A 26,142-nucleotide genomic window follows, 5' to 3' on the forward strand; every position below is an offset into this window, starting at 1 on the left:
CCCGCGGCCCGGTCTGTCCCGGGGCGGGGCCGGCGGGGGGGCTCCAGGCCGCCTCTTTACACAGGCGCCGCCGCAGGCACCGCGCAGCGCCAGGACCCCGAGGACCCGCCGCGCCCGCGTCGCTTAGCAACCGCCCGCCTGGGCTGCCCTTCCGCCGGGGCCTCCGCGCACTTCCGCTTCCGGGGCAGGCGGGGCAGATGGCGGCGGCCAGCGAGAGAGAGGAGGAGGAGGCGGCGGCGGCCGACTGGTAACCATGGCGATGGGCGCGGGCCGAGACGGGGGGACCCGGGCTCCCCCCGTCTCTAGCCCCCTCCCCCTACGGGGCCCCGGGCCTCAGCCCGCTGCCAGGCAGCCCCGCCCTTTCGCGGAGCCCCCCAGCGAGCCCGATCCCCTGCGCCCCCCCCCATTTCCTCCTGCAGCCACTCCCCGGCCTCGCCCCCCCCCCCCGGGCCTCCCCCGGCTGCCTCCCCCGCTGCCCTGGCCGCGCCCTCCCCCCCCCCCCCCGGCTGCCTCCCCCGCTGCCCTGGCCGCGCCCTCCCCCCCCCCCCCGGGCCTTCCCCGGCTGCCTCCCCCGCTGCCCTGGCCGCGCCCTCCCCCCCCCGGCTGCCTCCCCCGCTGCCCTGGCCGCGCCCTCCCCCCCCCGGCTGCCTCCCCCGCTGCCCTGGCCGCGCCCTCCCCCCCCCCGGGCCTTCCCCCGCTGCCCTGGCCGCGCCCTCCCCCCCGCCCGGGCCTTCCCCCGCTGCCCTGGCCGCGCCCTCCCCCCCCCCCGGGCCTTCCCCCGCTGCCCTGGCCGCGCCCTCCCCCCCCCCGGGCCTTCCCCCGCTGCCCTGGCCGCGCCCTCCCCCCCCCCCCGGCCTTCCCCCGCTGCCCTGGCCGCGCCCTCCCCCCCCCCCGGGCCTTCCCCCGCTGCCCTGGCCGCGCCCTCCCCCCCCCCCCGGGCCTTCCCCCGCTGCCCTGGCCGCGCCCTCCCCCCCCCCCCCGGGCCTTCCCCCGCTGCCCTGGCCGCGCCCTCCCCCCCCCCCGGGCCTTCCCCCGCTGCCCTGGCCGCGCCCTCCCCCCCCCCCGGGCCTTCCCCCGCTGCCCTGGCCGCGCCCTCCCCCCCCCCCCCGGGCCTTCCCCCCCCCCCCCGGGCCTTCCCCCGCTGCCCTGGCCGCGCCCTCCCCCCCCCCCCGGGCCTTCCCCCGCTGCCCTGGCCGCGCCCTCCCCCCCCCCCGGGCCTTCCCCCGCTGCCCTGGCCGCGCCCTCCCCCCCCCCCCGGGCCTTCCCCCGCTGCCCTGGCCGCGCCCTCCCCCCCCCCCCGGGCCTTCCCCCGCTGCCCTGGCCGCGCCCTCCCCCCCCCCCCGGGCCTTCCCCCGCTGCCCTGGCCGCGCCCTCCCCCCCCCCCCCCGGGCCTTCCCCCGCTGCCCTGGCCGCGCCCTCCCCCCCCCCCCGGGCCTTCCCCCGCTGCCCTGGCCGCGCCCTCCCCCCCCCCCCGGGCCTTCCCCCGCTGCCCTGGCCGTGCCACTTCCAACCCCCCCTCCGCCCCACTGCCCCTGTTGTGCCACGTCCCAGCTTTGCAGGCTGGGACTTCGGTTGGGTTGTTGCCTCCCTGGATCCCTTCCCTCCTTCGCGGTCAGGGCGCAGTTTGCTGGGATGCGATTACACATTCTGGCTTCCAGAGACGAAAGGCACTTTAAAAATGTGGTCTCCTAATTTGCCTGTTCTTGTGAGATGGGTGGAGGGGCTATAATCTCCGAGTGATCTGGGACGTGTTTTATCTGAGAGACGGGGGTGCTGGCAGCACAGTGCCCTGCATGCAGCAACTTTAGCGGCTCCCCTCGGAGACCCCTTCCTGGGTATTGGATCACCGGAGCTTTCTTGGCAGCCTCCCATCTGAATAATGACCTGGCCCCAGCCTCCTTAATTCCAGATGTGAGGTGGTCCTAGCTGGAGATAATGCAGCCACAGGAGAAGAATGAAATAGCTATGTCTATAGAGATCCTGTCAACTGAAATTTGCCCCAAACTTTAAACGTAAAGCAAAAAGATAGTTCTTAAAATTTTCAAATACATCTGTTATTTTTAAACAAATAAACATGCTTGTGCTTTGTTTGCGACTCTGATGTTACAGTTTAGAGTCTGACATGGAAACACAGCTGAATCAAATGTTAGATTTGAGAGTCCTGTAAAGAAAATTCAATAAAAAAAGAAGTTTTCAAAATTCCTTCACTTTTAATAATCTGATAAATAAATGGCAGGTTTCAGAGTAACAGCCGTGTTAGTCTGTATTCGCAAAACGAAAAGGAGTACTTGTGGCACCTTAGAGACTAACCAGTTGATTTGAGCATAAGCTTTCGTGAGCTACAGCTCACTTCATCGGATACATACTCATATGCATCCGATGAAGTGAGCTGTAGCTCACGAAAGCTTATGCTCAAATAAACTGGTTAGTCTCTAAGGTGCCACAAGTACTCCTTTTTGTTTTGATAAATAAATGTTTGTAATTTATCTATCATGTGCATTACTGTAGTTCCGAAACAAGAAAGAGACCTCACCCCTTGAAGAGTTTGCTAAATAAATGGGGAACACTGACAAAGGAAGGAGAGAAGACGGGCCCAGACAAGGGAAGTAACTTGCCAAAGGTCACACAACTGGTCAGTGGCAGAACCAGGAACAGAACACAGGTTTTCTGAGTCCTAGCCTGTTGTTCTTTCCACTAGACCCTGCTGCCTTCCACATCATGTTTACCTGGACAGTATCTCTTTAAAACAAATTTCCACAGTATTATTTCTATGTGTAAATTGGGAGTTTGGGAGATGCTTCTGCTGTATAAGGTCCTAAGCAGATCTGTGCATTGCTCAGGGAGGAAGAGGAGGAGGGAGTCATGAATGAACGAGGGAGAGCAGCTCTGTGTGATGTCCCTTCTCTGTTCTCAGGGCTTTGCCATCAGAAGTGGAGGTCTTGGAGTCCATATACCTGGACGAGCTGCAGGTGTCTCGAGGAAATGGCAGGTATTTGTGCTATTACCAGGTACCAGATTCTGAGGGGTGAGATTTTACCATTTTGGTGTATGTTTATCTCAGAAGTCTGATCTCAGAGCAGTGGTACTGGGAGCAATCCTTGGACTGGCTTGTGTACACAGATGTTACGGGTGTCCAACTGTGGATTCTGCACTTGGGATTCAAAGCCCTGGTGAGCTGAGAATAAGGTTCCAATGGTCGTGTCCAGATTGAATGTTCACTGAGAGGGGGTTCTGCTGTCTTTAGTCCTATGCTGGCGCACTGAGCTCCCTGGCTCGTACCTGAGCTACTGCCAATCTCCACCCTCGTTCCTAGCGGCTCCTTTTCCTGAGCTGTTAGTGCACTTTGGCCCCATCCCAATGAGCGGTTCCCCTGCTGGGGCGGGGCAGGCACGCTCAGCCTGATGGTCTCCTCTCTGCTGCACTCCATGCACTGTACCCACTTTTCAGCCCCATGGGGCTTGCCTGGAAGGTTTGTGCTGCTGTGGCAATATGCAGCCCACTTCCCCCTCGCTGCACCGTCTATGCCTCATTAATATTCCTCACGTGATAGCTGGACGCTTCCCCTCAGCCTCCATGCCCCCACAGGTCAGCGCCCTGGGAAATCTGCATTACCCTGCACCCTGCGACCGCGGAGGATCAGGACTCTCAGTACGTCTGCTTCACACTTGTGCTCTCTGTGCCCCCACAGGTAAGGTCACAGTGCCTGACCCCCAGGAGCGCAGCCACGCTTCACAGGGAGGGGCAGGGCAGGACTTTGGGCCCCATTCATCCCTGGATTTGTTTCTTTCTAGTATCCCAATGAAGTGCCGAAAATCTCGATCCGGAATCCGCGGGGGCTGTCAGATGAGCAGATCCAGAAGTGAGTGCTAGGGAAGGGGTTTCCACCTGCCCTCGAGACACAGGAGGGAGGAAACTTCCCGCATTCCAGCTGGGGGTGGGAAACATAAATACCCCCTTTTCCCTCAGATACATGGAATCGCTCTGTCTGTCATCCAGAGCTGCATCGGCCTGGATAGAAAATAAATAAAGGCCACTGAACTGTCCTGCTTCTGTGCACGACCAGCCACCAGCTGCCTGGGGCTAGGAAGAAAATTCCACCCATTATTCCATCATTGTCCCCTAGGGGAATCTCTTGCATCTTCTGAAGCAACTGGCCTTGTCCTTGTCCACTCCGGCAGCTCCTGTGTCCTTCCCTCCCCGGTCCCAGATGGTTGTGCACAGGTGTGGTGAGATTTGGATAGTCTTTTGCTGCCAGAACAAGGCTCAAAGAATCAATCCTGAAGCACTTACATGAGAGGAAAGTGATCAGGAACAGTCAGCATGGATTCACCAAGGGAAGGTCATGCCTGACTAATCTAATGGCTTTCTATGATGAGATTACTGGTTCTGTGGATGAAGGGAAAGCAGTGGATGTATTGTTTCTTGACTTTAGCAAAGCTTTTGACACGGTCTCCCACAGTATTTTTGTCAGCAAGTTAAAGAAGTATGGGCTGGATGAATGCACTATAAAGGTGGGTAGAAAGTTGGCTAGATTGTCGGGCTTAACGGGTAGTGATCAATGGCTCCATGTCTAGTTGGCAGCCGGTGTCAAGTGGAGTGCCCCAGGGGTCGGTCCTGGGGCCGGTTTTGTTCAATATCTTCATAAATGATCTGGAGGATGGTGTGGATTGCACTCTCAGCAAATTTGCGGATGATACTAAACTGGGAGGAGTGGTAGATACACTGGAGGGCAGGGATAGGATACAGAGGGACCTAGGCAAATTGGAGGATTGGGCCAAAAGAAATCTGATGAGGTTCAATAAGGATAAGTGCAGGGTCCTGCACTTAGGACGGAAGAACCCAATGCACTGCTACAGACTAGGGACCGAATGGCTAGGCAGCAGTTCTGCGGAAAAGGACCTGGGTTGACAGTGGACGAGAAGCTGGATATGAGTCAGCAGTGTGCCCTTGTTGCCAAGAAGGCCAATGGCATTTTGGGATGTATAAGTAGGGGCATTGCCAGCAGATCGAGGGACGTGATCGTCCCCCTCTATTCGACATTGGTGAGGCCTCATCTGGAGTACTGTGTCTAGTTTTGGGCCCCACACTACAAGAAGGATGTGGATAAATTGGAAAGAGTCCAGCGAAGGGCAACAAAAATGATTAGGGGTCTGGAACACATGAGTTATGAGGAGAGGCTGGGGGAACTGGGATTGTTTAGTCTGCAGAAGAGAAGAATGAGGGGGATTTGATAGCTGCTTTCAACTACCTGAGAGGTGGTTCCAGAGAGGATGGTTCTAGACTATTCTCAGTGGTAGAAGAGGACAGGACGAGGAGTAATGGTCTCAAGTTGCAGTGGGGGAGGTTTAGGTTGGATATTAGGAAAAACTTTTTCACTAGGAGGGTGGTGAAACACTGGAATGCGTTACCTAGGGAGGTGGTAGAATCTCCTTCCTTAGAAGTTTTTAAGGTCAGGCTTGACAAAGCCCTGGCTGGGATGATTTAGTTGGGGTTTGGTCCTGCTTTGAGCAGGGGGTTGGACTAGATGACCTCCTGAGGTCCCTTCCAACCCTGATATTCTGTGATTCAGATCCCACTGAATCTAACCCTGGGTGTTTGGCCTGGTTTTAGTTTCTCTGCCTTATCACCAGTGAATGCAGCGGAAGTTGGGTTAGCGGCAGACTTGGTGGGACTAAAATGCTGAGCGGGTTAGCTGGTTACAGGCAGGCTGTGTTGAGTAGAGAATCTTCCCTGGTGTCGGCCTTGGCGAAGGGCATGTGTGTACCAAAGAATCCAGGCAGTAGGTAGGAGCCAAAAGCCTGGTGCCTCAGACCTGTTCTAATGGGACTCCTCTTCCTCTGCCCCCCCCGCACCAGGGGGGATGGGTAGGTGAGAGGGGGAAGGGTCTGAGCACGTTAACCACATTGGAGCACATGGTTTCTATACCCAACTTGGCATTGCTTTTGACCAATCCAGTGGCTGTCTCAGCCACCTCACCCACTGTATGATAGCGGCTGTTCCCGTCTTAATGCTGCAGTTCACGAGGAGTTAGCACATCCCCTCCTTAGTCATGGGTTTCTGCCTCTTCGTTCCAGGATTTCCCAGACCTTGGGACAAGTTGCGGGGGCTGGGCTCGGGACAGCCGTGCTGTATGAACTGATTGAGGTAAGAGAGATGGGGAGGCCTGGGGTGGGCTGGGCGTGGTGCTAGATACAGGCCAATATTGACACACGCTCGCCAGGTCTCTGCATGTGGGTTGGTTGGGTCAGAGCCTACACCCACCTGGTGCTTTGGGTGGGTAAAGTGTTTGTTCTCCCTCTTCTATAGAAAGGGAAGGAAATTCTCACCGACAACAACATTCCTCATGGCCAGTGCGTGATCTGTCTCTATGGCTTCCAGGTAGGAACCCCTGCAATCAGTGTGTGGCCCTGCGGTCTGCTAGGGAGAGAAATGGGGTGCATTGGGGGAGGGACTGGCAGCCTGTAGCCCAGGGCTGATAGAGGGGAGGGCCCTGGGAGCAGATGTATCTGAATCAGACCCAGCTGAGGGTGGAGCATTAGTGGAAGGCCCTCTCACCAGGGGAGGGCGCCGTGGGGCACACACAGGGCTCCTTCCAAATGGCCTCATCTCGTTGTACAGGAGAGAGAAGCGTTCACAAAGACTCAGTGCTACCACTATTTCCACTCTCACTGCCTGGCTCGCTACGCCCAGCACATGGAGGAGGAAATTCATGTGCAACAGGAAGAGAGAGAGCAGCACCTGGCACCTCCTTCCAAGCAGGTAAGAGGGCCTGGGCCTCTCCCAGGTGTCACATAGAGGAGGCCTTGCTCTCCCAGGCCAGTCACACAAAGTGTGGACTAAATAGCACCAGTGCCCAGAAAACAGGTCCAAGACCCCTCACAGCCAGTGTCCTGAGAACAGCCCCCGCTGTCAAGCTAGGGCCATCTCAGCCAACACACATTGCCCAGTAGTGTCTGTGAAGAGAGACAGTCCCTCGGGTACGGGCAACCTGAGCCATTTAAGGCTTTATTGGTTCTAACCAGCTCCTTTAAAGTTATTAATCAGCTGTTAGACTACAACTCCCAGCATGCCCTGGTGGCATAAATTGACCAAACTACCAGCCAGCCAAACCAGGAATCCCCTGGTGCATTTGGCGTGGGAATTACAACACTCAGCAAGGCTATTGCAGTGCTGCAAAAGCCATATGAGCACTAAAGCTAAGGATAGACAGCTGGGCAGCCAGGCATCCTCTGCCCCACTAGAGCAGTGCCTGGGGAAGCCTGGGACTCAAAGAACCTGGGGGTTCATTTCCTGGAGGGGCAGGGGGAGTTAGTGCGATGGGGCTGTGTGCCAGCTCTCTCTTCTCCCTGCAGGGAGTCGGAGTGCAGTGCCCCGTCTGCCGGGAAACACTAATCTACGACCTCTCCGCTCTGCGGGCAGCGCCCCCCCCTCAGCACCCGGTGGTAAGAAGTCCCTAGCTGGAACCCCACCCACAGATCTGGGAGGGAGTGTTTGGGGGGTCCCTGAGGCACACTTCAAGGGCCTCCCCAAGCACTCGCACGCCCCAGGGCTTCTGGCTGCTTCTGCTGGGTATTTGCTAGAACTTGGCAGATACTCACTGTTCACGTTAACATTTGGCCTTAAATGCATCCACCTCATAGCAACTGGACAGTCCTTATGTAAACTCTTCCCCTTTCCCGCTGAGTGCAGCCCCCATCTTCCTTGGGCTGGGAATGGACAGAGAGGCGTGCCCAGCCGCATCCCATGGTTACTGTTTGCTTTTCTGATGTAGCCAGGTGACCTGCCTCTGGGAGGGGAACAGGTCCGCTTGTGTCTGATGGGTATAAACACCCTGGAGAGGGAAGGGTGCTGCTGTCCCTGGGGAGAGGACGAGGCTGGGGCCCTGCCCCAAAGAGCCTCCGGCCCATCCAAACTGCAGGGTTAATGGGATGGGAGTAAGCCAAGGAAACGTGGCTCAATTTCGGGAATCTTCCTGCACTCACTAGAGCCTTCTCCCAAGGGGCGGGACGGAGGTCCTGTCGCTTCAGTAAGTTAAGATCCAACAGGCCAAAGCCCTAGGGCACAAATTGGAGGAAGTGATCCTGCCCTGGCTCTGGGGGATGGGACAGATGGGCCGCTCGGGCTTTTGCTGCTCTGATTTCTAGGCTGCACTTAGAAAGAATTGCAGCTTCCCTTCAGTAAGTCTCTAATTCTTGTTGGCTCATGTAGACTCTGCCGGCTCTCCAGGCCCCTCGCAGGGACACAGGCATGACCGGACTGCGGTTCAGCTGGTTCAGTCTGCTGTCTCTGCCTGTGGCTACCCTGTGTCCGACTAACACAGAGGAGGCCAATGCCAGTTGCTGCAGGGGAGCACGCGTGGGTCACTAGGCTGCTGGCTCGGGACAGAGGGAGACCTGGGCTCCCAGGTCTAGCTGAATGCCCCGGTCAGTAGCCTGGGGTCAGTAGCCTTGCAGGCGTGTGAGTTGGGTGATTTACCCATCTGGGAGCAGCCGCTCTGCCAGGCTGGATATTGACAGAGCTCAGCACTAACGCACCCGACCCCCTCTCCCCCAGGAGCCATACAGGCCTGATGCAAAGGCGCTACAGACCCGAGAGGAACTGCAGATAATCTACCAAAGGCAGCAACAGAAGGGCGGGATCATTGACCCCGAGGCAGAGAGAAACCGCTACTTCATCACCCTCCAGGCGGTACGCGGCTCCTCAGGGCCGGACATTGCCGGGAGCTCTCCAGTGCCGCCCTGATGTGGTGCAGGAGCGGCTCTGGGCTGCGGGCTCTGGCCGCGTGTGCAGGGAATGGGGCGCAGGGCTCTGCTGTTCCTGCCTTCCGGAGCTCCTGCTTGCTATGGGGGCACGGCAGGATCCTTTGCCTGCTGCCGTGTGATGTTCCAGCATGCCAGAGAGCAGTCGGGCGGGTGGGTTTCAGGTCCCAGATTGTGACTGGGGGCGGGTGACCCGGCGCAGAGGAACGACCAAGGGCTGCCTGGTGCTGGGACTGTAGTGGGTGTGGGGTGTGCTTGTGGCAGCTGGGCCTGGGGCAGCAGCCGCGGGGCCTTTCCCTAAAGAAAAGCAGGAGTCAGGTGGCCTGACAGGCCAGGCCCTCTCCTCACCATTGGCTCTTTTCTCTCTCAGCCTCCAGCGGCTGCTGATCCTGGCCACGGAGCCGCCGCTGAGCTGCTGACTCCTGAAAATGCCATGGCTGCCACTGGGCAGCTCTGCCAACCACCGGCCCCAGAACGTGCTGCGGAGCCTGCCAGCCATCCCCGAGCTCTAGCTCTGGGGAGAGAACCCGGGCAGCTGGCAAAAGCATCTGTCCCCCTGGAGCACCAGAGCAAGAGAGAGAGGCACCGAGGGGAGAGGCCGGGATTCCGAGGCCAGGGCAGGCAGCCGTACAGCAACCCACAAGCAGCAGCTACGGAAACTTACCGCTTTCTCCGTGGCTCTGGGGGACCCGGCGGTTTCGACTGGAGACCCGAACGGAGGGAGGACAGGAGCCAGAGACCCAGTGTGGGATATAGCCAGGAGTTCCCTAAGCCGCACGGCAGAGGCAGAGTGGCTACCTTTGTTGGTAGGAAAGAGTCGGGCCCTGATGGCATCTTGCCCGGGAGAGGGGCACTGGACTTGAAAGAGGAGCATCCCGCTGTGGGGAGTTGGACGCCGGAGCAGGGAGCTGAGACCCAGAGCAGGGAGAAGGAAAACCGGGCACTAAACCAGCGTGACCCCAGGAGCCCCACCAGCTGGCAGGGCCATCACAGAACCTGGGACTGTGGGAGATGGGAGAAATCCCGGGGCAGGGAGCGTAGTTCCTATCCCAGGGTGCCACAGGGGCGAGGGGCATTCATGCCCAGTGCAAGGAGAGACCCCCATGGCCAAGTGAAGGAGGATGGCTCCTAGCAGGGTGGGGGGGGGCAGGGGCTGGTGCAGGGGGGGCCTTTCCTGGGGAGAACAATAAAGAGTCTATTGGAATATCAGCTGTCCGCCTCCGTTTCCCAGGAGACGGGCCAGCCCAGATCTCTCCGTGGGTGTGGGTGGCTGGCACAGGACACCTCTTCGTGGGTAAAACACTTTCTGGAGAGGAACACAGTGAGGGTGTGATGAGCTGGGCACGTGGTGGGGGTGGGGGAAGTGGACTCACGTCTTAGTAAACCAGCGGCAGGTGCGGTTACTAATGGCTGCGTTGCAGGGTCTCTTGGCAGATTGTCAATCTATCGCCTGGTTAGTCCTGGGCAGGCAAAATCCCTCTCTTGGCCTTGAAGGCAGGACCCAGGAGTAGCCAGATGCCGCTTGACTGCAGCCATCTACATAAGGGCTACGCAGGGTCTTCCCCATGCTTCAGGCTCTGCCCCGAGGCCAGCCTAGACTGGCTCCTCTGAGCAGGGACAGTGGCCCTGCTGCTAGCCCTGCCTGGATCTGCGATGCTGTCAGCAGCAATACTAGAGCTGAAGTGAGGGTGGGACTGTCCCACGGAGCAGAACGGCCGCAGGAAGCCAGGCCCCGCTCAGTGCCAGCGAGCAAGGCCAGGGCGCGGGGAGAATCCCAGCTCTCGTGTCCTGGGCTCTCCTGAGGGTGAACTCCAGCTGCTTGCTATGGGGTCAGCTCCCCCCGGGATAGCACTACCGTTCCTCTTGAGCTGGGAGCGTCGCTTTACTGACAGCCCCCACCCCCGACTACTCAGAGCTCGACTTGGTCCAGCTCCAATAGCTTCGAGCCGCCTGGGCCATGGGGGTTCTAGTGCTTTGGGTTCTTCCAGGTCCTGCCATTGGTTCCATTTCCCTGTTGATCATATTCAAAAGGGGCTTGGCCTGTCCCTTTTCCAGCGTCACCCCCTTTTCTGCTTGCTCACCGATCAGAACCGGTTCTCCTCCCCTCCTTGTAAACATCCCTGTATAGACCACAGTGAACGCCCCCTGGTGCTCCAGGCTTCATGTGCTTAATGGCTATTGTCTTCCCTCTGAGGACTGCCTCCTACCACAGCTTTTCTCAGCACTCTCCAGTCCCTGTGAGCCAAGCCATCCCTTGGGGGATGAGGGGGGGGGGCGTTACTCCAGCCCAAGACCAGCTCCCCATGGTATCCCAATGAACAACCCCTCTGTAAACATTAATCCACGCTTGCCCCTGCTGGTTGGTACTGTCACGGAGTCCCTGGGCGATGCTCTGGAACTGCTCCCCATGAAGCCAGTCAGGACTCTGGGGCAGTCGCCTTCCTGTGAGCAGCCTGTCTTCAGGACACGCAGCTCACACAGCTTCCACCTTCCTGGGTCTGACCTCGGAGCATTCAGCATCCTCTGCCCCTCCGTGCGCTTCCCACAGCGAGTCCGCTCAGGTGGGGCTCCTGGGGAAGCCAGAGGGTCCTGCACCCCAACTTCGCAGTCAGACGTGACTCTCAGCCAGCCAGTAAAACAGAAGGTTTATTAGACGACAGGAACATGGTCTAAAACAGAGCTTGCAGGTGCAGAGAACGGGACCCCTCAGCTGGGTCCATTTTGGGGGGCAGTGAGCCAGACAACCACGTCTGCACTTCACTCCATGTCCCAGCCAGCCCCAAACTGAAAAACCCCTCCAGCCCCTCCTCCTCTGGGCTTTGTTCCTTTCCCGGGCCAGGAGGTCACCTGATTCCTTTGTTCTCCAACCCTTCAGCTCTCACCTTGCAGGGGGGGAAGGGCCCAGGCCATCAGTTGCCAGGAAACAGGGTGTCGGCCATTCTCTGTGTCCAGACTCCTGCACACACATGCCCTCTAGGGCTCTGCAATGATCATACACCCTTACCCCACCACCTAGATACTTAAGAACTGCCTAGGGGAAACTGAGGCACCCCCACACTATTCAGAGGAAACATTAAGAACAGTCCCACTTCGTCACATCGGTACTACTCCAGCCTGGGCTTCCTGGTCCCTGGGATTAGGCCCTAGCCAGGTTGCGTGGGACTTGACTTGAGGGACTCTCTAGTCTGTGATCAAATTGGATTATTTCAGTTATTCGCAACCGTTTGCTCATCTCTCCAGCCCTCTCAGCAAATCTGAGCGTTATGTTCTCATCCCTCTCCTGGGATGGTTCTGCCTGTCGTTAAAGAGAACTTACGTCTCCCCTTTGACGGAACAGCAGGGCAGCCAGTGAAGTCTATGGGGAGGGGGCAGGTGTTAAGACCCTTGATCCCAATTTTTTGTCCTCTGATTCTTGTCCTAGTGAACCTTCATCTTCCTCACTTCTCTGGGCAGAGCACGTGACAGTGTCCCAAAGCCTGTTTGAACAGAGAGATTCTCTGGTGCAGCGCTGACCTATTTCCCATTCCGCAGTGACATTCAGTGGCCTTGATGCAATTAAAAGACTCGGCACCTGGGTTTGCACAGACCACAGACCCGGTTTTAGCTCAGATGCTCAGCACGAGAAGCTGGACGGTGTGTGAGCCACCAGAGAAAGGAATTTCCACCGCAGTAAAAAACAGGACCAAATCCTGCTCTGCCATCCTCTTGTCTCCTGCTGCAGAGCGGAGAGCAGAATTTAACCCCCTGCTACTCAGCTTGTGTCCCCCCCCCGCCCAAGTACCTGTAGCTTGAAGCTGGTTCTCTCTCTTGGAAACCAGGTGCTTTAAGTTTTGCTGTTCAAACCTCCACAGCCCCCTTGGGAATATTCTTTATGGCCAGCCAGGGAATCCCGTGATCTAGGAGGGCAGGGAATTGATCCGTCTCATTCACACGAAAAAGGTTCCTAGAAAAGGTGACTTTTCTTAACATGCTGATCAGAACCAGGAGCCATCCTCTGCGGGAGTGGGGGGGGGGGTGTGGAACAAAAGGAGGGTGAGAGACATTCCCCATTGTGGGCGGGGGGGCTTTTAGATTTAAAAAAATCTATGCTTAAATGTTGGACGTGAACTTGGCAGGAGCCAGGGGCAGCTGGAGCGGCTGCCTGTCACTGAACTATCTGGCGGGGTAAGTGGTAAATTCTCAGACTGCAGCTGGAGGGTTGCACCCCGTGATTCCTGTGCTGGCAGGAGGGACAGCTCCGCTCTCCCTCTGCAGCAAGCTGCCTAGGCCTCCCAGGAGCCAGGCAGCTCTCGCACTGACCCCGAATACAGAGCAGCCGGACACACGTTAACCAGAGTTGTCTGGTGATGAGAGCAGGGCACGGGGCAGTGGGATGCGGCAGTTCTGTCCTTAACTTAACTCTGCCCCAGGCGTGTATGGTGATCTTGGGCAAGCCACAGTGCCGCTCTGTGCCTCTGTTTCCCCAGCTGCGAAATGGGTGTAATCACAGCAACCTGCCTCCTAGGGCTGGGTGAGGCTTACCGTGTGGCCAGCCCTGGCTGAAAGGCGTCGCCAACGTGCAAACGAGTAGCCATGTTTAAAGCCTGTGGCGTGAACATCGGAGCTGCTCGTGTTGTGCAGACACACCTGGGGGCTCCAGCATGGGAGGGGCCCAGCTGGGAGGGGGGAGGTTGAGAGGAAAGCAGCCACTGCAAGGACTCGGCTCTGCGTGGAGACAGCTGGGCAGCAGCGTCCCCGCGGGCCCTGCCTCTCAAGCCCCGAGAGGCTCAGCCAGCCTGCCCGTGGGGGCGGGCACTGCACAGACGCCCCAGCCGGGTCCCTGCCCCACAGCGCTTGCAACCGGAGCTGTCACCCCCCGAGCCAGGATGCAACTAAGTTTTCCTCACCCCAGGGCTCTTTCTTTACAGGCGCTCTGAGTGAGCCACTCCTGACCCGTCCACCACTCGTAAGGAAATCCTGAGACCGACTCCAAAGACACAGGGCTGCTTCCCCTGGCGGTCGCTATGTTGATGTAAACAGTTACCTGCATTTGGCCCATCGACCCTGCACAGCTGGGCAGAGGGCAGGTCGAAAAGGCAAGGCTTGGCCTGTTGTTAACACAGCGACAGCCGGGCTCTGAGCGGCTGAACGTGACGAGGTCGGGCACTGGGCAGCCATTAGGATGCGGCTACATCTTGGGATTGCAGGGGGAGAGCTCCAGGCAGAGCCCGTCTCCATCACATTAGCCAGGATGATGCCGATTGTAGAGAGATCTCGGTGCACGTGCTCAGGGGCCTGGGCGTGCAGCACCCTGCAGATCACAAGGGCGTCGGGCGGGCTGGACTGGTAACGAGTGCCAGTCGGGCACCTCTCCACTGCAGGGAGCTGGTCAGCTTCCCCCTGACAGCGTCCCCGGTGCTCTCTTCCCGGGCCCAGAGCAAAGTCTGCATCCTGCCGGCCGGGGTGGTGCAGGAGAATCCGTTGTGCAGACAGCCAGGCCCCCAGGCGGGCGCTGATATCCAGGTCCAGCAACGCAGGACCCCGCTGTTAGGCACAACCAGGCTGCACCGCTGCCCACAGACCCAGTGGCTGTGTACGGACCTGGACGGCTGCTTCTCTGCTGGGTTCGTGTGAGGGAGGAGGGAGCACAGGGTACATGGCAGGTCTCCATCAGACACCCCCTGATGTTGAGTGGGGTGATTCAGCACAGGACCCTTGGGGGCCTCTATGGAAGTAGGGTCAATGGACCTTGGGAAGACACTGTGGTGTCTCCACCCCCAAAGAAGAAACACATGTGGGTTGGGCTTACGGGTCAAAGAATACACCTCAAACATTTACTGGGCTATAAAAAAGAAGGGGAGAGACCCTCGTCGTTGGCCATCACTTGGGGGATTCCAGGGCCCAGAGCTCTTGAAATCTCACAACGTTGGGCCCTTCAGCCAAGGGGGTTGAGGTCCCTGGGGACAGAAACCTGCTTGGGCAAAGACTGTGACTTGCTGAAGTTTTAGTTGTAAAAGGGAATTTCTACTTTTCTTTGCTTGTCTCCCTCCTGTCTTCACGGGTATCATGCAACTCTAGGTCTCTTCATTTAATACACTGTAAACCAAGTTAATGCTGTGATTGAAATAAGCGTGTGGGGCAAACCCCAGTTCAACTAATGAGCTGCAGTAAGTTGACCCTTTAAAGGAGCAACGAACTTAACTTGTGTGTGTTCAGGGAGAGGGCTGGACGTTGCAGGCAGATGGGCTGGGGAAATTCGGGACCAGGAGGGCGTCGGGGTCCTTCTGCAAAAAGTAACAGGCGGTGGAAGCTGCATGCTTGGCAGCAGGGCTGTGAGATACAGCAGCTCTGCAGTGAAGGTACCAGAGTGGCAGGGCAGGTGGTGACATAGCTCTTCACTGGTCTGGGTTGAACCCCAAAATGTCTGTCTCTCTCACACACCATCTTCCCTGTGCACTGTGCTCAGAGGAGTGTCACAGTCCAAGAGGAACGGCTACACCAAAGCAGAATGCTCAGACTGGGGGTCCGGGCGACTGAACCAGTCACAGCTGAGACAGCCGATCCCCTCTGAGCAGGGCTTAGCTGAGACCCCCAGGCGAGGGTCCCTGCGAGCGGGGTCAACGGAAGGGCCCAGGAAGTGGGGGGACACTAGCAATGTTATCCTGGGTCTTCCTCGCTCCCCCACAGGCCTGGCCCGCCCCTCACCACACCTGAAAATGGTGTCCCAGCTGCCCAGAGAGCGGTTCCAGGATGAGGCCGATGGTGTCACTGAAGTGCTGCGTCTCCACGGGGAGCTCCTGCTCCAGGCACCCAACAAGCTTCGCGCCAGTGAAGACGGAAGTGACCTCGGTATTTCCGGCAGGAGCTGCCTCTCCGAGCGGAGAGGGGGCACCGGACAAGGGGTCCAGCAGGTATGTTACTGGGAAGCATTCCCATGGCGTGTGCCAGACCCACACAGCACATCTCCCCCCCCCACCATGCACACAGCTCAGCTACACAGGGAGACAGAGATCAAACCCAGAGGGTACAAGGAGCACCCGCCCACTGAAGATCATAGGTGCATTTCAGTGGGCTTCTGCTCAGGCCTTAGGTGACCCTAAATGTTCTGCCCATCAGGCTCTCGCCAGCTGGCAGCAGGCCTCCTCTGGAGAGGGCAATGCCGGGGGCCCTGGAGCCAGGAAGACCATAGTTCTAATCCCAGCTCGGATGCTAACCGACCACGTGGCCTTGGGCAAGTTACTTCCCCTTATACCCTCGCAAGCCGACTCAACCCAGACAGGAGCCGCCTACAGGCGCTGGGTGTAGGCTGGGTCAGAAAACAACCCGTGCCTCTCATCACCACCTCCTGCCTGGCGCGGCTGCAGCTTGCCCCACTCCTGCTGGCCGCTGCCACCTCCCTTTGCTGCGTGCTGAGGAGTCGCAACGTCTCTTGCTTCGCCACACGCCCAGTGCAGCGAGGTGGCGGCCGCAGGAACGGGCAGGGGTGCGCCAGAGACGGATCCCGGCATGGGGAGTGGGAAGTCCCCAGCACAGGTGGTGCAGACTCAGGTTCCGGCTGGGTCTGAAAACGACTCAACCCACTCAGGGTCAGGTGGGCTCGGGCTAGGCTTGAAAATGAGGCTAGAGCAGCCCTCTACCTCGTTTCCCTGTGCCTCTGTTTCCCCCCTCAATAAAATGGAGATAATACTACAGCAGGGACAGCTCACGTGAGTCAGAAAGAGCCTGTCTTGGAGCTTGATCCGCTGATGGGGATGGAAAGATTCCCACGAACTTAACAGGTGCTGGACCGTGCCCTTATTGTGAGCGCACGCAGTGACCAAGTCTGTGCCAGTGAAGATCAGAGGGCACTCATTTCCTAGGCACAGCAGACATGCTTTGGCTGCGAGCTCCTTGGGGCAAAGACTGTTCGCCTGCGAGCGCTCTGGGACAGGAACTGTCTTCTTGTTCTGGGGTTGTAGCGTGACAGGCTCCTGGGCCTGGCCTGTGGGCCCCTGGAAACTCCCCCAGTACAGATCACTCAGTAACAATACCCGCAGATACAGAGCAGGTTAATGAAAGTTTGCAAAGCACCTGGAAGACAGAAGGCCCCATAGGGGCATGGTAGATGCTTGGTAGGGTTGAAAAGGGCCCCGTCCCCCTACTTCACGCTGTGTTGTATTTACAGAGAACATTCAAAAGCAGCTGGCAAATATTACGCTCCAGAGCGGAGCCAGGCATCATCTCGAGCTTCCTCTCTATTATCTCCTCACTCTGTCTTTCACTTAGCTCACTGGGCCACCCCGTGTGGGGATGGGATATGGCCAGGTGATTAGCAGGCTCAGAATGCCCTGGCATTTCAGGCACAGCTGGGTCCTGCACGCTAGCAGCTGCATCTGGGGAGGAGCGATCACGCTGGACAGTGGGAATACCGTGGGAATCAGGGTGTCCTAGTTCTTTTTATATTTTAATAGAAACCCAAGGCCTTGTTGAGGTAGCAAAACAAAGAGCGATCGGCTCCATGGGACTGTCACAAAGCAGCATCCTCACGGTTATCATGTCCTCCATGAGTCACTCCCAGTGATGGAGCTGCAAGCCCCTCCCCTTTGAGGGCACCCGCCCTCGGTCACAGTGAAATCGACTGCACGTTTTCAATGGCCCCCACTGGGTCTGCTTTATACAGCATGAAGTGGCCCTGCACCTGCGCGGCGCTGATCTGCTCGGAGACGTGCAGAGCCTGCTCTGCAAACTTTTCGCCGGCAGCCACGGGCTGGTCTGGGTAGAAGCGCTGGAACATGCGGGAAATCTGCCAGCGGGAGCAGGGTCCCACATACTGCTTCAGATCCACCCGGCCAGGGCGAACCAGGGCTGGGTCCAACCTGCGGGGGCAGAGGGACACATAGAGGTGCTCAGTTCCCAGGGCCAGCACAGTCAGAGGAGTCAGTTCTCCTGGGTGCGAGGGACCAGTCACTGCTCTCTGACCTGCCCTTCAATGGTATCCCGAGGGAGGGGCAGGAGGAGACAGGTGGGCCCCCTTATCCTCAATACCTTCCACAAGAGCAATGGGGATGTGCCGTAAACCACGGACACGTCTTTGTGTTTCCTCCAATGGGAACACCCCACTTAAGTACCACAGGCTGGGAGAGAGACCTCATGCCCCATGCACTGTTGTGACACAGAAAGTACGGGCGAGATCCTGCTGGGGGCATCTAGCTTGGTGGGGTCTCTGTAAAGCAACTGAGAGAAACCTGGGGAAGAACCAGGCAAAAGAGACCAGCAAACCCTCAGCATCCTGAAAAGATCAGGCTTCTCCTGGGGCAGCCAATCTCCTGGGCAGGTAGTCCACTCGGACACGCCCACCCACACACCTGCGACGGGTGTTCCGTTGTGAAAGGAGCTGCAGCGAGGAGCACAGCTGCTGGAGCTCTGCGGTGGAAACACGGAGGAGGAGGAGGAAGGGTCTCCGGGGGGCGAGGAGAGACGCAGGAGGAAGGTCACAGAGACTGTGGAATGGCAGCGTTAGGAAAAGGGGTAGGTGGGGAGGGGAGCCCGGTTGTTTGGCTGATCAAACTAGACAAGACCAACCCCTGAAACGCACACTTCAGGGAACGGTCCTGCCCTGAGCAGTGAGGAACTTAGCTGGGAGTCGGTTAGTCCCATTTCATCCCCAGCGCCCAAGCAAGGGGGGCCCCTCCCCCACAGAAGGGGGCTCTGACCTGTCAGCGTGGTTGGTGGTCATGAAGACGATCCGGGCCTCCGTGGAGGCGACGCCGTCCAGCGCGTTGAGGAGGCCGCTGAAGGTCAGCCGTCCCATGCCCTGGTAGGCAGTTGGGTCTGGAGGGAAAGGGAGCACAGACGTCTCAGACCCAGGGTAGGTCTGGGGCACCCAAACTCTGCCCAGCAGACAGCAGCATTGGCAGCTTACCAGCCGTCAGGGAGCCGCCCCATCTGCCATCAGTCAACACAACAGGCCAAGACGGCTGGTCCCAGGCCAAGTAACCTGGCCACTCTGTGCCGCCGCACTATAAACCCACATGAGCCCGCTACAGGCATGTTTCCAGGGACACTCCCTGCCCACAGCGCAGCCAGCGGCAGGCTGCCCACCCCATGCCACGCACAGGGCAGGGGAGCCAGCGGGGGGACCCCAGGGGGCTGAAGAGCAAAGGGGAATATGCAGCTGCCTCCTCCTGGGGATCAGGGACTCCCCTGGCCCAGCAGAAGGAGCTCCTCCAGCCCCGCTCATTGGCAGCGAGCCGGGCTGGGTCCTCAAGGGGAGAGGAGAGGTGTCTCCACAGGGTGCCCAGGTGCTGAAGACAAGGGCGAGGCCTGCACCGATTTCCCCGGGGGTGGGAGCAGGCCCCCGAGATGGGGAAGGGCCGGCACTAACTCTCCGCAGCGAGGTCCCGGCTGACGAAGGCCGCGTCCACATCCTCCAGGAGGATGATGCTCTGTTGTGGTGCCACACTGAGGAGGTGGTTGAGGCGGTCGTCGGAGAGGCTGTGGTCGCTCAGACTCAGCAAGCAGATGCCGTACTCCAGCTCGCCGGCCAGGGCCGTGCTGGGGGGGAACACATTGCAGGAGTAAAGCACCAAGCCGTGAGGGAGCCCCCAGGGGAAACCACTCCCTCCCCAGTCCTGTAGGGCAGGGGGCACCTATATCAGACCCCCCAGAGGGCAAGGATGGGCCAGGAGTTGGGTGCTGGCCTGGGATTCGAGACCCAGGTTCCATTCCCAACTGGGACGCGGCTCTCCCATATGACCTCCGGCAAGTCACCGTCTCTCTGCACCCCTGCCTCCCACATGCAAGCCCTGCCCTGCCTCCCGGGGGCTGGGAGGATAAATGCAGAAAGGACTGCGAGGTACTCGGTGACGGGGGCCCCTAAGTTTCCCCTTTGGCAGAAACATCTGGAGCCTGACTCTCCCCCGCCTGGCCCCTCGTGCCACCGCTCATCCGCGGGCACAGCAAGCACGAGCGGGGGGCAAGTGCTGGTGCTTGGCTCTGGGAGTGGGTTGCCCGCCCTGCACAGGTGGACGGGACGACACAAGGTGCCAGGCGGGCGCCTCCAGACAGAGGTGTCAGGCCGAAGGGGGGATCCTGAATGACGAGCTGGTCAAGGGGGCCCGATTTAGTGTTACCCCCAAAGCACCGCTCATCTTATGGGAGCGGCCTGTCTGACCTGTGTATTAGCGCGTGGGGGCAGGAGGGTTTTGACGCGTGGAAATAACGCAATTAGGATTTCAGGGGCAGGTGAACCCCACCAATAGTCCCGCTTCGGGCCTCCAGCAAGCTAAGCAGCGTCTCTGGACACGGTTCTTTGGCTTTCTTCTCTGCAGCACATTTCTGCCTTGCTAACCCTCCCCTCCCCCTCCACAAAGAGCCAGTCTCCTTCGTCCTACAGAAGCACACACCGGCCCTCCCTCCATCTGGCCGAAGGGGACCTAGAACTCCAGGAGACGGGGAAAGCTGGCATTACCCAGCACACAGTACTCACATGAAGCTGCTTTTCCCACAGCCCGGGGGCCCGTAAAGCAAATATCCCCTCCTGTACGGGATTCCTAGGAAGAGAGGGACCCATCAGAAGCTGGCAGCGTGCCCCGCGCCCAGCCTGCCACAGAGCCCTAAAGGACAGAACCTAACTAACGATCACACCTGCAGCCCACAGCCCTGAGTCCCAGTGTCACCGAAAGCTGCACTGGGCCCCCTGAGCTGGCCTCGGTCTAACATGTCGTTCGTGGCCAGCCTGCTTTCCCATTGCAGCGCTGCTTGGCTCTGGTTCAGCCGGGCACTGGCGCTGAATCAAGCTGGACCGACAGTGGGGAAGCTAAAGGGTGGAGGGGTAACCTGCTTGCTTCCTACAGTGCCAGGGAGAGACAGAAGAGGCAGACACCAGGCACAGAACACGGCCTTCCATGCAGCAAGAGGCCCCTAGGGCTCTGAAGTCCCACAGCAGGGCTGCCTAACGCACTGGGCCTGTATCACCAAGGCAACGCTCCAGTTTCCACCCGCGACGGTGAATCGGGCCCGCTGAGCGCAGGAAAGGGGTGCTGCCGATCAGGTGCAGAAACTCCCCCCTTTCAGGTTGTGGACGCTGCAGCAGGACCCTGGTGCCCCACAGGCAGCTGCAAGGATTGTACAGGACACTTTTTTCGTACACAGAAACCCAGGGTTCAGGGGTGGAATAATGGGGGATGAGTCAGGACTAAGGTGCATCGGTGGGGCTAGGCTGGCCTGGACTAGCTAAGGGGCTGCAGGTTTGGATCCAGGTGCACTGGGAGAGGTGTGGCAGGCTGGTGAGGTATGTGGGGAGGCAGGGGTATCTGCACAGCACCTGCCCGCATCATCCTGGCTCTAGGTTACATTATTGCCCCTCCCTCTGACCCCAGAGGAAGGACAGAGCCATCAGCCCGGGAGGGAGCCTTGCCTCTCTCAGTGTACCACTTGGGGTTATCGATGAACTCCTTTACGTCCTGCACGATCTTCTCCGAGATCCCCTTCTCCAGCACCACAGAGGCAAGTGGCCGACGGCGGCGCGGGAACCCAAACGGCCGCCATTCGGCACCCATGGCCGTATACATGACTGTCTTCCCTTCCTGCTGCCTCAGAGCCAATTCCCTGGCTAGAGAGAGACAAAAAGAGGGGCTGGCAGTGAAAGGGAATCTCCCAGAAGGCACCAGGCAACGGCCTGGCTTTTATATCTGCCAGGTTTCAAATCTGTTGCGGCAGGGTCCTGCCAAACAGCCATACCTTCCTGGAGGATGTTGAAGAAGATCTCCCGGTTGGTGCCCAGGGCTGTGAACGTCACTGACTCCCAGGGGGTTCCCGTGTGCAGGTCGATCATTTGCTTCTCTCGGTTCCGCTCGATGCGGATCCACTTCCTCCGATACCTGGGAGCAGGAGGAGAGAGAGAAGCTGAGCCAGGGGATGAGGCGAGATGCGGCTTAGGAGCATCTTCGCTTAAGCACTACAGCGGCCCAGCTGCGCTGACGCAGCATTTTAAGTGTCCCCTGGGCTAACTGTTTTGCACTTTTACAATCCCACCCTGCAGCGTGAGTTCCACAGGTCGGTTCTACACCCCGTACAGAAACAGATCCGTTTCCATTTCGGATGTGCGGCGTTTGAACTTCACCGAGTAGCCTTTCCTTTTCGCACGGGTGAGCAAGAGCATTTGAGGGGCATTCTCGACTCCAGTCTCTGGACCGAATGAAGCCACTGACAGAGGTACTAGAGACGAGCTCAGCATGCTATTTTACGGCAGCCACATCTCCTCACACTTGTCTCCTTTCCAGACTAAGCAGTCCTGTGCGCTGATCCAAAGTCCACTGAAATCAACAGGACCCTTTCGCTGACTTCAACGGGCTTTGGATCAGGCCCCTAGGCTCTTCAAGAATTTCTCTTCACATGGAGCCCTCGGTTCCGGGAGGCAGCTGAGCAGTTCCCGGCCCATTCCTCCCCCACTCTGCCCCCCTTACCAGATGAAGTGGTTCCCTGGGCTGGGGATAAAGTCGAACTTAGTGCTGATGCGCCCGCTCTCGTGTTGCAGGTACGAGGTCTCCACGCTCAGGTGCTGAGTGTGCTTGGCGTGGTGCGAGATCCAACTCAGCAGCCACTGGTAGCTCTTGTCCTTGCTGGGCACCTCCAAGGTGATCATGTAGTGTCGGCGAAAAGCAACTGCCCCAAACTGGGCCCCCTTCCGGGCCAAAGCCAGAGCTGTGCCCACCCCTACCAGGCCAAAGCCAGCCCCGAAGTAGGGATTGTCCTTCAGCGCTAAGACAAAGTCAGAAAAGGGCATGGTGGGGCCGGGGGAGTCAGGCGGCTGCTTTCGGTGGCATCGTGTCTGCCAGCCAGAAACAAACCTGCTGATAAAACAAAAAGGGAAAAAGCTGAGCCATGGGGTGCCGATGCAAGAGCTCAGCACAAGGCGGTGACACAAATGTAGGGCCGAGATGTCAATCATACGACCCACAGGCTGGATCTGGCCCAGATTACATCTTTACGGGGCCCCGTCTGCATGGTACGTTCAGATTCGTCACCACCTGAGCTTTCCTTAAAATGCAAAGCTAGTTTCTAGCCCTTATGGATGCAGAGAAAACCCTTCAAAACCTGAACCACGGGTAACAGGTCCAGCAACATCTGCCTGCAGCAACAGACCCTCGACATCGGGGAGATGTTACAGTCCTGAACATATACCTCAGCCCATCAAGCACAATTAGACCCAGAATTCATCCCTCTTCCCCCTAGTGACTCACACCCTGACAGAGAGGATCCCGGCTTGCTTTGGACACAACTCTCAAACTGAAGCAGCACTGATGACCATATGGGAACCCAAGAACCACTGTCATCAGACCGGCTTCCTCCTGAGTGCCCCCTAGGGGCCTGAGGTGACACTGTAGCAGCCCTGCCTCAGTTTCCCCACCTGTGAGGTCTTTCTCCATTACATTACCAAAGCAAACTTTCTGCAAGTTCAGCAACACCCCTCCCCGGGCTGGATTTCTTAATGTAACAAAAAAGTTAAAATGAGTTCTCAGCCCCAGCTCAAGTCCACGTTCCTAGTCCTGGTGGGGGCCTCCCCACTTGGAGCCTTTTCTCTGAAAACTCGGGGTTTCCTGCTGGATCCTACTCACCCTCAGCACTCTCCAGTCCCTCTTTCCTGGAGCATTCCCCTCCCTAGCTTCCCACTACACTTTACAGGGGGATCAGCTGCTCCCCTGCTCAGGTAGCCTGCTTAGTAACTATTACTGGGCCCTTAAAGAAGGCCGCCACCCTTGATATGCAGACCCAGGGCAGATTGCAGCCTTTAACATGGAGCAGCGGCCAGCAGGGAATGCAGCATCTTGACTCCTGGCCATCGTCCTCAACGGGTCGGGGCCCCGTAACTTTTTGTGCTGCAGAAAGAGAAGCAGCCCCTAGAGTGCTACAATCATCTGGGAGGATGCAGCCAGGACAAGGCTCTCGGGAGCGGGGGCGAGGAGTTCTTCGGGAAGGGTGGAGAGTGGTGGAACACCACAATAGGCCACCAGGAGGAGTCTGGGGGTACAAGAGTGTAAAACCAATCTTGGCTATCTCAGGTGAAAAGTCAAACCTGGGGCTTTGGGCCCTAAGCTGTTGGAAAAGCCTGTTGCAATTACTGAGGATTTATTACTGCAGCTAGTCACCATGCATCTCCAGTTGCATCCCGAAGGCATGTCCCGTGCAGCTGGGGGCCTGGACATGACGGAGACAGAAGCAACCTCCTGCGTCTGTGATGGCAGTGGAAGATCCAAAGCCACAGAGCCGTCCTGTATCAAGCTGTGGAAATGCTTCCCTGGTAAGGCAGCGTGGGCTAGTGGACAGAGGACTGGAGGGGGTTCTATTCTTGGCTTGATTTTGGGCCAGTCCCTTCCCTTCCATCTCCTCATCTGTAAAACACGGGTAACGATACTGGCCTTGTCTGCAAAGGCACTGTGAGATCCACCGATGCAACTGCTCGATAAAAGCCAGGGATCGTTACTACCAGGGGCATCGAGGATGCAGAATTTGGGTGGCAGTTGGGTTTAACCCCAAAGTCCTGTCCCAACCTCTACCTCCTTGATGTTCTCTTGCTCTGTTACTGATGGAGCCTGTTGAGTAATTTGCCTTACACGTTGTACAAAAGGTGCTGTATAAATAAGCTGATTGTATCACAGGGACCTGCTCTCTCCTTGGGCTGCACCTTCCCACCAATGACGATATCCAGCACTTTTCATATTGATGCTCTTTACATGCATCAGTGACTTAAGCCTCACGCGGCCCTGCGAGAGGGGGGGCAGCATGATCGCCCCTTCTGCAGAGCTGGGGAAGCTGCGGCTCAGAGGGGAGCGGGAGACCGTGGCAGAGTCAGGAACAGAATCCAGGAGTTGTGGGTCTCCACCCCCCACTCCCTGCTCAACAGGCTGACTCCCTACACAGCTGGGGAGAGAACCCAGGAGTCCTGACTCCAGCCTGTAACCAGCAAACACATTGCCGCAGCTCTCAGCTGGTCAGGAGATGGGTAGCTTGGTGCGCTAGCTGCCTTACGCTGAGGGAGCCTGACCCAGCTGGAGAGGGACCCTGATCCCTCCACACATCCCCCATTCATAGAGTCCCCCGTAAAGGAGCCTGAGCCCCCTGAGGTCCCCTTTCATGGGGTCTGCCCCCTATTCCCCCCCCCACTGTAATAGGATCTAATTCCCCTGACTCCCTCCACACTATAATGGGGTCTGACCCCCCCCCACCCACTGTAAGGCAGCCTGAATCCCCCAGACCGGTTCTCCCAGCCCACAGGGTCTGACCCCCACTCACCCTATAATGGGTGTGACCTCATGGGGCTGGCCCCCAGCAGCCCCCCTCTCTCCCCCCCGCCACGGGGCCGGCCCCCAGCAGCCCCCCTCTCTTCTTCCCCCCCGCCACGGGGCCGGCCCCCAGCAGCCCCCCTCTCTTCTCCCCCCCCCCGCCACGGGGCCGGCCCCCAGCAGCCCCCCTCTCTTCTTTCCCCCCCCGCCACGGAGCCGGCCCCCAGCAGCCCCGCTCTCTCCCCCCCCGCCACGGGGCCGGCCCCCAGCAGCCCCCCTCTCTCCCCCCCGCCACGGGGCCGGCCCCCAGCAGCCCCCCTCTCTCCCCCCCCGCCACGGGGCCGGCCCCCAGCAGCCCCCCTCTCTCCCCCCCCCGCCACGGGGCCGGCCCCCAGCAGCCCCCCTCTCTCCCCCCCCCGCCACGGAGCCGGCCCCCAGCAGCCCCCCTCTCTCCCCCCCCCGCCACGGAGCCGGCCCCCAGCAGCCCCGCTCTCTCCCCCCCCCCGCCACGGAGCCGGCCCCCAGCAGCCCCGCTCTCTCCCCCCCCCCGCCACAGGGCCGGCCCCCAGCAGCCCCGCTCTCTCCCCCCCCCCGCCACAGGGCCGGCCCCCAGCAGCCCCCCTCTCTCCCCCCCCGCCACAGGGCCGGCCCCCAGCAGCCCCCCTCTCTCCCCCCCCGCCACGGGGCCGGCCCCCAGCAGCCCCCCTCTCTTCTCCCCCCCCCCGCCACGGGGCCGGCCCCCAGCAGCCCCCCTCTCTTCTCCCCCCCCCCGCCACGGGGCCGGCCCCCAGCAGCCCCCCTCTCTTCTTCCCCCCCCCCGCCACGGGGCCGGCCCCCAGCAGCCCCCCTCTCTCCCCCCCCGCCACGGGGCCGGCCCCCAGCAGCCCCCCTCTCTCCCCCCCCGCCCCGCTAGCAGCCCCCCCGCCCCGCTAGCAGCCCCCATTCCCTTCCCCTCCCCCCGCAGCTCCCTCTGCCCCGGGCGGGGCCGTGACCATCTCCCGACCCCTCTCCCCCGCCCTTACCGCCACGCAGCGCCGCTCTGTCCCTCCTGCCGCCCTCACTCTACGGTTCCGGTCCGCCGAGGGACCCCGCTCTCCACCCCGCGTCTCTATGGTTCCTGCTCCGGCCCGGCTCCCCCTCCC

General features: G+C 59.3%; 3 protein-coding genes across 10 annotated transcripts in view; 2 read left to right on the forward strand and 1 right to left on the reverse strand.

Moving 5' to 3' along the window:
- The window catches only part of ARPC2 (actin related protein 2/3 complex subunit 2), a 308,635-nt gene that overhangs the window by 107,118 nt on the left and 175,375 nt on the right, over positions 1 to 26,142 (forward strand). The gene's annotated exons all lie outside the window — the stretch shown is intronic.
- On the forward strand, positions 164 to 9,905 carry RNF25 (ring finger protein 25). 3 transcript variants are annotated; one of them, XM_048868729.2, is made up of 10 exons: positions 164 to 247; positions 2,915 to 2,989; positions 3,586 to 3,688; positions 3,792 to 3,859; positions 6,075 to 6,144; positions 6,307 to 6,378; positions 6,619 to 6,759; positions 7,353 to 7,442; positions 8,554 to 8,688; positions 9,130 to 9,905. In XM_048868729.2, the coding sequence occupies exons 1-10, from the start codon at positions 198 to 200 to the stop codon at positions 9,889 to 9,891; spliced, it is 1,566 nt and encodes a 521-aa protein (XP_048724686.2). In that variant the 5' UTR covers positions 164 to 197; the 3' UTR covers positions 9,892 to 9,905. The 3 variants fall into 3 exon arrangements, with proteins under 3 accessions (XP_048724686.2, XP_048724687.2, XP_074973793.1); XM_075117692.1 differs by having other exon boundaries at positions 194 to 247; positions 2,915 to 3,008; XM_048868730.2 differs by lacking the exon at positions 7,353 to 7,442.
- On the reverse strand, positions 17,163 to 26,142 carry BCS1L (BCS1 ubiquinol-cytochrome c reductase complex chaperone). 5 transcript variants are annotated; one of them, XM_075117693.1, is made up of 8 exons: positions 26,023 to 26,142; positions 22,184 to 22,567; positions 21,459 to 21,598; positions 21,136 to 21,330; positions 20,206 to 20,269; positions 19,102 to 19,271; positions 18,431 to 18,548; positions 17,163 to 17,593 (listed from the first exon to the last, which is right to left on the reverse strand). In XM_075117693.1, the coding sequence occupies exons 2-8, from the start codon at positions 22,501 to 22,503 to the stop codon at positions 17,341 to 17,343; spliced, it is 1,260 nt and encodes a 419-aa protein (XP_074973794.1). In that variant the 5' UTR covers positions 22,504 to 22,567; positions 26,023 to 26,142; the 3' UTR covers positions 17,163 to 17,340. The 5 variants fall into 5 exon arrangements, with proteins under 5 accessions (XP_074973794.1, XP_074973795.1, XP_048724694.1 ...); XM_075117694.1 differs by having other exon boundaries at positions 22,184 to 22,570; positions 26,023 to 26,131; XM_048868737.2 differs by lacking the exon at positions 26,023 to 26,142 and adding an exon at positions 23,867 to 24,836.

The sequence above is a fragment of the Caretta caretta genome, chromosome 11, assembly GCF_965140235.1.
Source record: "Caretta caretta isolate rCarCar2 chromosome 11, rCarCar1.hap1, whole genome shotgun sequence".
NCBI lineage: Eukaryota > Metazoa > Chordata > Testudines > Cheloniidae > Caretta > Caretta caretta.